Source organism: Notolabrus celidotus, chromosome 4, assembly GCF_009762535.1.
Source record: "Notolabrus celidotus isolate fNotCel1 chromosome 4, fNotCel1.pri, whole genome shotgun sequence".
NCBI classification, from domain to species: domain Eukaryota; kingdom Metazoa; phylum Chordata; class Actinopteri; order Labriformes; family Labridae; genus Notolabrus; species Notolabrus celidotus.
In genome coordinates this window covers 12,393,369-12,405,687 of record NC_048275.1, presented here as the reverse complement: position 1 = coordinate 12,405,687, position 12,319 = coordinate 12,393,369, and the positions used below count along the sequence as shown (strand labels likewise).

The window sequence follows — 12,319 nt, the reverse complement described above, 5'->3', positions numbered from 1 at the left end:
AGTGAAAAAAATGTCACACTAAAATAGCACTGGCTGAAATATCGAATACTTTGTTCTCCCCCTTCAGCTTGTAGCTGGAGAAATCAGCAACAGGTTACCTCTCTCCATGTATAACACATCAGCTCTTTTTAACATAATATTATTCACTTATTTTGCAGCCTACAAGAGAGAAAGTAGTAGAGAGTAAGTATCTTGGATCTAAATCACCATTTTGGCTCATTTCCCCTCACACTGACTTCCTCTACATGAAGAACTTCACTCAATCTGACCCACAGGGCTTGGATCATGTTGCCACGGCTATGGTTAAGATCTTGGCTACTACTGCAGTCCTCATCTCAGTGGGAGCAGCACTTGGCAGGACTTGCAGTCTTGGTAACCGGGGAACAGACTGCCAGCCAGTTTGACTTTCTTGACCCCAAACTTGTTTGTAGCTGATAAGCGGTACATTTGTTTGTTTGTATATCATCACCATGAGCTGCTGTGTCACCATCACTACTCTGGCGTCCTTTATTGTCAAGCAGCTGGCAGGCTGAGCCTCCTTTGAACCTCAGGACAATGAACACCGCTATCTTTATCTGAGCTTTCTCTCCACACACCTCCATCCTCCTCAGTTGGCTTTTCAATGGGATGAAAGTGCTTTGTCACTTCTCTTATGTCATTTTCACCATTGCCATCCATGACTGTATATTTATATGGAAACCACACTTCCATGCTCCTCCCATGCAAGGCCATAATACCACCTCGATGGGCAACCTCCAGTCTTCAGAAATGAAGCCGATGTAGAAGTGCTAAAAACTGCTGTTACTCAAGTGTCCACTTGAGGCTGGCTCTGGAGGCGCGGAAAACTGCATACAGATCCGTACAAAGAAAACGATCTTTACAGCAAAAATAAACATGTTTACAGTTTGACTACAGCAACCAATGGGTGATGTCACCGAGACTACGTCCATGTTTGATACCGTGACATTTTGCGCTAGTGGAGTCAAGGCATGCACAGAAGCCATTTAGCTGGAGCCGTTGGAAACTCAAATTTAACTTAGTGATAAAAGATCCCTCAGGTCTACAAACCACAGCAATGCGGAATCTTGTGTTGGTTTGAAGCAGACACTGATGACTATGGAAAGTCCAATGACTCTTGTGTCAGTGTTTATGTTTTCTCTCACCTTTCTTCCTCTACTCTGAAAATTTGGTACAAAATGCTTCAGGAGCCCACATTTGTCAACAAAACATCTGAACTAACCTAATGAAAAAAATGGAACACAAACAATGTCCTGATGTTTAAGCTCCTAAAATATTTCTTAACTTTTTTTTAAAGCTATATTTTGGGCCTTTTTGCCTTTATTTGATGGGACAGCTGAAGAGAGACAGGAAATGTGGGGAGGGAGCGGGGGAAGACATGCAGGAAATGGTTGCGGCCGTAAACCGAACTGGCGACCCCTGCAACGAGGACTGAAGCCTCTGTATGTGGGGCGCTTAGACCGCTAGGCCACCAGCGCCCCATTTAACTTTGATTTTAAATCACTTTTTTCCGCTTACAGTATGGTATCTTAGGTTTAAATCCCAATAAATAAATGTGACGTCCAGTATTGCACGGCTAAAAACTTGCAACATTAAATGTTTTTGAAAATGAACCAAGCAGTTGATTGTTAATTCAGGCTTTAATTTATTTATTATACAGTATGCCTCATCTCTGACTTTTTAGAAAATTCTGTGGAAGTACTTGTCTCACTATTAGATTACATGAAACAATCACAGTTTGCTGGCCAACAATGGTAATTAAATTCCAAGTAGCGATCAGCAATCCCCTTAATCCTGTCAGTGGTTAAATGTAGCTGCTTTCTAAAATGAACCTTCACATCCATCGTCTGGAGGATGAGTTCTTTCAATAAATCCGAGTATTGGTAACTGGTATTTTGTGATTTTAATAGACCGGCTCTATGTCAGTTATTCCAGCTTGCCAGGTGTCACTGTATCATTACATTAATCACTTTCTCTCATACAAAGCTTCTCAGACACTGTAAGACACTTAAACAGAGCTTTCATCAAGTGGCCAATGTCTGCCCTGACCTTTGCAAGGTATTATAGTTATGGTATTATCCTTATCCTCCTGAAATCATACAGCAAGTCTTCCCACTACTATCCTACTTTTTTACATGAATCAACAACATTTCCAGATTGTACTCGGCATGAGTGAAGAAGAGAGGGGCTTTTGATCTCAGTTTATTTTAAGAAATTTTCAAGAAAACCACAGAAATCATTTCAGTTTTGACCTCTTGTTGCTTACCCCATAGGTCACACATGCATGTGCCATAACTTACCTACCATCACCTGTAATGGGATTGGCCTCTCTGAAATGACAAGTGCTTGGATTTGCGGTTAAGAAAGCTCAGGGGCTTTATGACTCTTGCGTCACAGTTATTAGTGCCCCCTGGGATCCCCTTACCCAGTAAGCCACTCTCTACCTTCTGTTACAGAGGAGAAGGTTGCACCTGCAGCTTCCAGCCTGTGATTCAGGATTTTTGGAAATGTCTCACTAGAGTCTGTTTTGCCACATCATCTGGACTTTTACTGCTCTGCTCTTTCTCTGACCAGCTGTAAGGGAGCATCTTTGTGCAGCTTTAGAAGGGATCCATCATCTATAATTGGACAACATGGCAGACAAAGACACTGCAGAGAAGTTCCTTGACAACAACCCACAGTTTGCAAAGGAGTACTATGAGAAGAAAATCAAAGCAGATGTGATCACTGCTGCCTTCAACAACCAGGTCCAGTTGAAAGATCCGGCCTCTTACAAGGAAGTCTCCACCATTCAGGAGGCCGAGTTCATCTTTGATCTGTTAAAAGAGCTGCAGGGCGACAACATGATGGAAAAAGCTCTGCATAAAGTTCTCCAGAGGATTGCTATGCTGATCCAGGCTGATCGGGTCAGCTTCTTCGGCTGCAGGGCTCGCAACGGAGTACCCGAGCTGTCCACTGTCCTCTTTGATGTGACACACAATTCTCCATTTGAGAAAAATTTTGTGAACCCAAATGTAGAGATTGTCTTTCCCACTGACATGGGGATTGTTGGTTGGACGGCTCACTCTAAGAAGCCTCAGAATATCGCCGATGTTAAGAAGGTGAGCTAGTGACAGAGATTATAACTTTAAAACTAGACACATCAAAGAATAAGGTCAAACTGTTTGTGATGTGGGAAACAAACATGCTAAACCATGCTATATTGAAGGTAACATAAGTTAATATTGTAATTGTATCATCTCTGGATAAATTCAGTGTATTTCAGTCAAGAGAGTGCAAACTTACGAATGATGCACAGATGGAAAAGTGTCAGAAATGTAGAACGTCTAATGCAATAAATCAGTCATTTACACTTTGAGCCTTATTTTAAAGAGGTATAAGATCATGCAATAATTCTCCATCATATATGTAATATATGAGCCTTTAATCCCTTTCCTGTTTTTCCAGGATTCTCACTTCAGCGACTTTGTGGACAAACAGACCAAATACACCACCAAATGCATGCTCACTTCTCCCATCATGTATCAAAAGGAACCCATCGGCGTCATCATGGCACTCAACAAACAAGGTGCAGAGTCATTTTCAAAGAGCGACCAAGAGGTGAGTGGATAAGATGTTCATTTTTCTTAATAGCAGGGGATCTGCACTGACTATAAGTGTTTTGCAGAAATGACTCTCAGAGACAAACAAAACTGCGTTCAAAGTGTGGGTGAGAAAAAATGAAAGGAGGCTTGGTTTTACCACTTAAAGTAGGCTGACAAATTATGTGCAAGGGTCACTTCCTTATCTTGACTTGCAAGGAAAAACTGCCAATTTTAACCCTCCAGCTTCCTGTCTCTGACCTGTATATTTAGAAGCTTGTCTAGGTGCTTCGGGTCACAGCTATGACAGCTCAACTTATAATCCTTTCAGGGGGTGAGGCCTAGACAAAAGTACTTTTCTCTCATGGCCTATTTTTAAATCTTGGGGTCATCTCAGGAAAGATAAGTCAAAGAGTTTCTACAATGTGCTGTGACTGGAGATGGAAAGAAGATGTGATTCTGATACTTAAAACACCATGATTCTTTTCTCTGTCTTTGCAGCTCTTCACTAAATATATGAACTTTGCTAATGTGGTCCTTCTCCAAGCCCACACTGCTTACATGTGGGATGTAGAGTCAAGGAGAAGCCAGGTGAGCACACACAGTCCTAAAAATGACTCAAACTAAAAACAAGAAATCAAATTAAAAGACTGAAGGCTTCTACAAAAGTCATGAGCTGTCTCTTTCTTCAGGTGTTGCTGTGGTCAGCCAGCAAAGTGTTTGAAGAGTTGACGGACATTGAGAGGCAGTTTCACAAAGCTTTGTACACAGTGAGGGTGTACATCAAGTGTGAGAGGTACTCTGTGGGACTCCTGGACATGACCAAAGAAAAGGTGGGTAGAAGAACGTCTGAAAAAAGATTGAAGTCAAAGAAAGTGTAACTAGTTATCTGTTGCATCATGCACTGCTGAAGTAATGTCTGTGAATAAGTCAGTGCTGTAACATGATTTTGGTCTTTTTCTCTACAGGAGTTCTTTGATGAATGGCCAATCAAACTAGGAGATCAGGAGCCATACAAAGGCCCCAAGACACCTGATGGCAGAGTAGGTCTAATGTTTGTTTTTCAGCAGTATTCTCAACCATAGAGTTGCAAATATTCGAATTGAAAAGTTACAAAAACACTCCCCAATGTTTGAAACTTTTAGGAAATCAGCTTCTACAAGATTATTGACTACTTGCTGGAAGACAAAGAGGAGATTAAAGTTATCCCGTAAGTACTCTCATGTACTGTAACACCAGGTTATGGCTCAGTGAAGGTTTGCTGTCAGAATGGTGACTAAGGTTTTCCTCTCTTAACTCACAGCGGTCCTCCAGCCGATCACTGGGCTCTGGTCAGCGGACTCCCTTCATATGTCGCTGAGAATGGATTTGTAAGTTCTACCTTTGTTCTGTTTCTTTAGAGCATTTAAAGTCATTTGGCTCATGAATCAGCTGATCTCCCAACACACATGAATCAGCATTATTTCTATCTCTCCTAGATCTGCAACATGATGAATGCTGCAGGAGATGACTACTTCCAGTTTCAGGTAAAACACTTTATCTGACTATGGATCTGTCACTACATTCATTCATTTTTTTTATACAACAAACATTCAATAATTCACAAGAATAAACCGAAAGTTGTTTTTGATTCATTTGACAGAAAGAAGCAGTGGATGAGACCGGATGGACGATTAAAAATGTCCTCTCCCTTCCGATTGTGAACAAGAAGGAAGAAATTGTTGGCGTTGCCACTTTCTTTAACAGAAAAGATGGCAAACCGTTTGATGAGAACGATGAACAAATCACAGAAGTACGGAAAATATTTCTAATACAGTTAAAATTCCAAATGAAAAGTACTGAAAATATTATTCATATGATCATGTTCCTCTCTATAGTCTGATTATTCCAATTTTTGGAGGATTTAATATGTGTTATTAGAGTCTAACCTAAAACATAAATTGTAAGGAGGGGGAAGTTATGGGTACAAGATACACACAGTTAACTTAACTGTTTAATATTTGTCCAATATCACCAGGCTCTGACTCAGTTCCTCGGCTGGTCCACACTGAACAGCGACACATACGACAAACTGAACCAGACTGAATGGAGGAAAGAAATCGCCCAGGAGATGCTCATGTACCAGACAAAGGCCACACTAACTGAAGTGCAGAGCATCCTGGTGAGCCTCTGCTCAAACGTCCTGATGTCCATTCAAAGAAACTTGAAACTGATCATTAAATCAAAACCCCTTCTACTCTATTGTTTCCCTGCAGAACACTGAAGACAAGTTTGGCTCTGTACCAGAAGACTGTGACCAGAAAGAGATGTACAAGCTGCTGGTGAGCACTGCTGCGTGTAGACTTAAAGACTTCTAATCAACTTGTCTGTAATTACATACTGATTGTTGGGTCCTTGTCTCAAACAATGCAGAGAACCACCATCCCAGAGGCCAAGGACGTCGAGCTGCGCGAGTTCCGCTTCAGCGACTTCCCCCTGTCAGAGCTTGAACTCATCAAGTGCGGCATCCGCTGCTTCTTTGAGCTCGGGGTGGTGGAGAAATTCAAAGTCCCAGCTGAGGTACGGCATGCATTAGTCAAGGAACCCATCTGTGGGTACGATACAACTTTGTGTCTGAGCATAAAAACTCATCGAAGCCCTGTTTGTCCTGCAGATCCTGACACGATGGATGTACACGGTCCGCCGGGGATACCGTGACATCACCTACCACAACTGGAGGCATGGCTTCAATGTTGGACAAACCATGTTCTGCCTGCTGCTAGTGAGTCTCTCACATTTATCACATTTATTTGATTTGGTACTCTATCAGTCATAACACTGGGTTGTCTTTACCATTCCCTCCACAGACGGGTAAGCTGAAGAAGTACTACACTGACCTTGACGCCTTTGCCATGGTGGCTGCTGGATTCTGCCATGATATTGACCACAGAGGAACCAACAATCTCTACCAGACAAAGTATGTTTGTTTTTTGGTCATTTCTTTGGGACATTGTGGACAAATGTATCGTTAGACACTGAAAATCTGACTTGTGTTCTTGTTCTGCTGGACTCTTTCAGGAGTTTAGCCCCACTGGCAAAACTGCACAGCTCCTCAATTATGGAGCGCCACCATCTTGAGTACAGTAAGACGCTGATGGAGGATGAGGTAGGTACTTTATGATAACTTTTCTGTACCTGTTTAAGAGTAGTTGTGATTTGAACACTGTCTATCTGCAAATGTTTTTAATCAAGCTGCAGCCTAACCTCGTCGCTCTGCTGTCATTCACAGAACCTGAACATCTTCATAAACCTCCAGAAGCGTCAGTTTGAGACGGTGCAGCATCTGTTTGAAGTTTGCATTATCGCCACTGATCTTGCTCTCTACTTCAAGTGAGTCAGAGCTTTTTTTTTCCCATCAGAGTAAACTAAAAAAGTTCTGCTCCCTCACTGAAAACTTTGAATTCTTTTGAATGATCATCAGGGACTTATGAGAAGATCTGACTGCTTTCTTGTCTTGCAGGAAAAGAACAATGTTCCAAAAAATAGTGGAAAGTATGGAAGCAATTCCAGACGAGAAAGAGAAGATAAACTATGTCTCCACCAATCCAACCAGGAAGGAGATTATCATGTAAACACATAGCAGTGCACGTGAATATTAGTTTCCCTTTTAGTCTCTAGATAGTTGGATGTTATTAAAAATTTTTAATTCTTGTTTCATATTTTCCGCAGGGCAATGATGATGACAGCCTGCGATCTGTCAGCCATTACAAAGCCATGGGAAGTTCAGAGCAAGGTATGATCCTGTCTTTCAGATTGTAACGTCATTGTAGTGTTTATTTCGTTGTTCTCATTCCATTGGTTTGTTCCAGGTTGCTCTTATGGTGGCAGCTGAATTCTGGGAGCAAGGAGACCTGGAGAGGACAGTGCTTGAGCAGCAGCCTATTGTAAGATTTAGTGTCTCATAATATGTTACCTACACTCCAAATGATGACAAAAAGCCTTAATGACACACGTGATTGTCTGCTTCTTTTTCCTCTCCTTTAGCCAATGATGGACAGAAATCACGCTGCTGAGCTGCCCAAGATGCAGTGCGGATTTATTGACTTTGTCTGCACTTTTGTATACAAGGTACCTGAATACCAATAATAACACATTTAGTATAAATACACATTATTAATATATATATACACTGTTCTTTGGCAATGACTGTTCTCATGCAACTTGGTTTTCTTCCTCAATCCTTTATTCTCTGAACATGTCAATCTTCATTCTGTCAACTCTCTACCCTGTGTTTGCTGTGTGTCTCCAGGAGTTCTCCCGCTTCCATACAGAGATCACCCCCATGTTTGACGGGCTGACCATCAACAGGGGAGAGTGGAGAGCTCTTGCAGACGTCCATGAGGCCAAGATGAAGGCTATTGAAGACGAGAAGAAGAAGCTGGAAGGTGGAGATGAACAAGGTAAGGACGCATCTTTCAACCCTGCTCATTTTGGTGTTTGCATCATCAGCTATATCTCTGACTTTGACTTTCTTCTTTTGTTCCTTTTGCAGCTGCAGAGGGGAAATCAAAGACATGTGTTATCTGCTAGACCTCACGGACTGTCAAAGGATTTACAAGTGGTTGGCTGGATGTGTATTTGTGTGGTGTGTGGAATTGCATGAGCATGATGAGGAAATTCAAATGTGCAAAAGTACCCAAAATATTTTTATATGCTGTGTTAGAACATCCATCCTCTTTTACAAAAAGCTGTTTCAAATCACCAATCCTATAACTATAGGATCCCCCAGTTCAGATTATACTTGTATATACCTACAGAATTTTAAAAACACAACATGTGTGTATATTACTATACATATTTTTACTGAAAATAATTTAAGGATATTTAGCTCACTTTGCTTTTGGACGTTGTGTGAATATGAAATATTAGGCTGCAATAAGATGCAGTCAGGGCGATTAAATCTGAATATTTTGGGGTTGTAAATTTAAAAGAGAAATGTTCCTACTTTTGTTGAAAAATGACATAATTAACCAAATTACAAGTTCTTCTCTCTCTCATTGCAAGAGGTTGATTTGAACCATATGTCTCTGGCAACCTCGCTGAGAGATGTAAGAAGATTTGACTGAATTGGATTTGGTTATAAGCCCCCTGGAGCCCCCAGGCTTTCTTTTTTTAAGTCCCCTGCTTACATAAAGTAAAAATACTTCCGCCCTGCTCATAAGTCAAAGTGTGCAGAGTGCATGCAGCGTTAACAGCCAGGAAGGTGTCATGAGGAATCACTGCAGGGGGTGCATGCAGTTTGGAAATCGATATATGTTGTGATTTCCTGGGAGCAGATAGATTGTACAGAACATATTGTATTTTATTTCTGATGATGAAAGGGTTTCTGTAATTTGAACAGGACATTACACATTGGAATACTAGCTTTGTGAATAAATGTGACTATCAAACATGTGTAGCTATTAATACACAGTTATATGTGCAATAGCATCATGTATGAGTTATGAAAATGTCAATAAAGTTTATTTTCCAATCATGTCTTTTGTGCATCTGTAGCTCATTTTAACATTCTGAAAATCCAAAAAGTTGTATCGCACAACCACAAGAGGAAAAACGTTGCCTGTACTTCAGTTTAACAGCAGCGAAGATGTAACGTCAGGGATTAGCGCCTTCAGCACAAAGGTTTTTAAATAGCAAGACTGTCTCAATGGCCACCAGCAGCTCCAGGGATTCTAAGAAGCCTGGCTACTATGCCTGTGTGTACATGGTGCTAACAACTAAGATCAGGCTAAAGAGAGATTTAAGAGGGCAGGATTGCCCAAACATCACCTTTTAATCAACTGCTAATGAGCTTACAGGAAGCCTGTGTTACTAAAGTGGAACTGATGTCTGTTTGAAGAGAGCTGGTATAGATTTACAAAGAGTGTATGTTCAGGATATCCACCCATGTACGCTGCACTTTACAAACATGCACATTTCTATCTTCCTGAGGGTTTACTGTCTGTGTAAAGCATGCAAGTATAGATTTTGACCCTTGACCTTTGACTGTTTGACATGTAGTCTAACCTCAGTAGGGATGGCTAGCAGATGTTGTGGTGCATCACATCGGAATAGCCCTTGGGGATCTTATGCAGACAAAATATTTTCATGTTTCTCTTCAGTATTTTACTATGACTGTAAAAAACAATCAAATCACTTCAAAGATCGATCATTTCCACTGTATTATCAAATCCATTACTGGGAAAGACTTCACACATAGGTGTTCTTATTAGATTCCCCACCTTTAGTTCAAGCCAACTTATGCTTACTTACATTTCTGAAGATTTTTTGGGAACTTTGATGCAACTTGAAGTTAACTTTATGTCTAATGGTCTCATAAATGTTATAGTGAACCCTTCCTTTAGGAGGCATTGATCTTATTCATGTGTCACCTCCAAAAGCGCTCATCCTCTGTATATGACCAGCTCAGCCAGGTGACTGACAGGTGGCGTGTGAACTTCATAGTTCAGTAAGAAGAGAGAATATCAGTTTCAAAAGCCTAGCAGTCACGTCATAGGAGGTAAGCCAGCTTTATAGAGTGACGGCACACCTTAAGACAGCATGTCGGTGGAGAGGTCAAACAGCAAAACACAGGTGTGCTCACCAAAGTGCTGCTTTTAGTGGTGGGAGGTCTTTCACCTCATAAAGTAAAAATTACGGCTGTCAGGTAATACATAACACTTGTTGTGTAGAGCAGGACTGTAGTGACAGCCCATCAGGCCTTGTTACTCAAGTTAGTTAGTTATTGTGAATTTTGATATTAGTGCATCACAGTTTGAGATTATTTTAAGCAACATAAGCTACACATTATCCAGTTGGTTCTAAAGCAACAGCAAACACAGTGTATTTTCATAAGGCAAACACATCCTGTAGAACATTGGATGTGTCATTATGCAAGAAAACAATGAGACAAAAAATATTCTGAGGACAAATTTCCGCTCAAATTTTCTGTTTTTCTGAGTTAACTTCTAAAAATTGAAGAAAGTCAATAACTTCAGTCAGTGATTTCTGAAGGCACAGTTAAGGGCTGAAAAAATTCTAAATGTAGTGTATGCTTCCACCAACATTACTGTTTGGGTTGGACTTTCTTGAGGTTAGCTAAATCATGTGGTAAAATTGAGCCTGTCCAGCGGTTGATGGCCTAGCTTCTACACCAGTCCTTGTCAACAAAGGGGCCGAGCTGACCAGGATACCCTGTGGGCAAAAAACTCACTATAGACAAGTACCTTGTATACTCACACTGCTTGAACTTTTGTGTCAAGAGTTACATGACACCACTCATCAACAATGTGACCGACTGGTGGAGAGCATGTCAAGACACATGAAAGCTATAATATAAAAATCTGGGTAATTCCACCAAATATTGATTTCTGAACTTTCCTGAGTTAAATCATTTTTATTCTGCTGTTCAAAACTTTTTTTTTTCAGTATTTGCGGTCTACATCTTTTTGTTAACTTTAACAGTTGTCTTTTTTTTTTTTTTTTTTTAAATAACCTCAATAAGAACATTTTATTTAAAAGTTAGGGGGAATGTTTTCTCCATGGGTACATCTGTGTACAGCAAATAGTGTGGACATTAAATATCATACATTTCTTCTCACCAGATCAATAATAATTTTAATTTTAAATCACAAAATCTCTGAAATTATCCCTCTCCTGTGACCATGATAAATACAAAATTATTTCAACTGCTGAGTGCTTAGAAATAAATCCTCCTCTTACAGGTATCCACCTTGGCCCTTCATTTCCCTCTAGTGGGGAGGTCTGGTTATACGTTTCTTCATCTTCATATCCCAAAGTGAATGTTTGATTTGGAAATTTCCATTTATAAGCCATAGATATAGGATGGACATTCACATAATAGGTTATTAGTGACTGAACTCAGATACAAATCCTAAACTCCATTCGAAGAATTTAGAAACAGCGTACTCTGGCATATCAATAGCTGTAGACATCGCTGTGGTCAAATAGTTGCTGGACAGTGTGTGTTCTATTCTGCTGATGAATGATGGCATTTATGAAGCACAAGAACTACCCATCATCTTGCAGCACAACAATAATATCCAGTGTTCTCCATTTAGTCCAAAAGCTGCTCATGAGAAAAAGACATTTGTTGCTTCCCGGCCATTCCAGCTTTTCCATATTGCACAATTCTCCTCTGTCTGCGTCCTCTTAGATCTCTCTTTTTAGAGTATCCTCCTCACTGCTAATGGCTTTCATTTCCATCCTTTCCATTAATAAAGTTGCCAGGATGCAGCATGACCCAGCTCCTCTAAATGCCATGCTTTATTTTGACAGGCAAATTGTATTATTGAGGGAAACAGATATCAAATGGTGTAATCACATCAAGGAAACAGAGAGAGGCTGGAGGTCCTGAGCAGCATTCATTTATTCAGAGACCTTTCAAAGCAGCTGCACGTGTTTCCTAGAAGTGTCTGACGCATGCAGCCTGCCAGGCGCAGTGAGTAAACATATAAATCTTATGACTCTGGAGTGATCTAAGGAATTAGATGGCAAGGAAGAATGCCTTATAGTGCAGCCCTGTCATGTCTGGCACAGCAGAAGAGAGAAATGCAATTAAACTGTGTGGGTAATATTTCATGGCAATAAAACTGAAAAAAATGAGAAAGGATTTGGGATTTTATGGGGCTTTCTGCAGTGAAATAAACATGATGTCATGCAGAAAAGCAGCATGGAAGCAA

The 12,319-nt window shown here is 40.6% G+C and overlaps 1 protein-coding gene across 2 annotated transcripts; it reads left to right on the top strand.

Annotated features, from left to right (window-relative positions):
* The first annotated feature begins 2,565 nt into the window (after positions 1 to 2,565).
* LOC117811450 (cone cGMP-specific 3',5'-cyclic phosphodiesterase subunit alpha'-like) lies at positions 2,566 to 9,114 on the top strand. Of its 2 annotated transcripts, none has more exons than XM_034681720.1 (22): positions 2,566 to 3,119; positions 3,466 to 3,618; positions 4,101 to 4,190; positions 4,292 to 4,432; positions 4,568 to 4,642; positions 4,745 to 4,809; positions 4,903 to 4,969; positions 5,078 to 5,125; positions 5,242 to 5,391; positions 5,617 to 5,760; positions 5,855 to 5,920; positions 6,012 to 6,158; positions 6,253 to 6,360; positions 6,446 to 6,555; positions 6,657 to 6,744; positions 6,868 to 6,968; positions 7,099 to 7,206; positions 7,308 to 7,371; positions 7,448 to 7,522; positions 7,623 to 7,706; positions 7,888 to 8,038; positions 8,137 to 9,114. In XM_034681720.1, exons 1-22 carry the CDS (start codon positions 2,652 to 2,654, stop codon positions 8,166 to 8,168), a joined length of 2,535 nt encoding a protein of 844 aa, XP_034537611.1. In that variant the 5' UTR covers positions 2,566 to 2,651; the 3' UTR covers positions 8,169 to 9,114. The 2 variants fall into 2 exon arrangements, with proteins under 2 accessions (XP_034537611.1, XP_034537610.1); XM_034681719.1 differs by having other exon boundaries at positions 8,131 to 9,114.
* Positions 9,115 to 12,319: the final 3,205 nt, after the last annotated feature.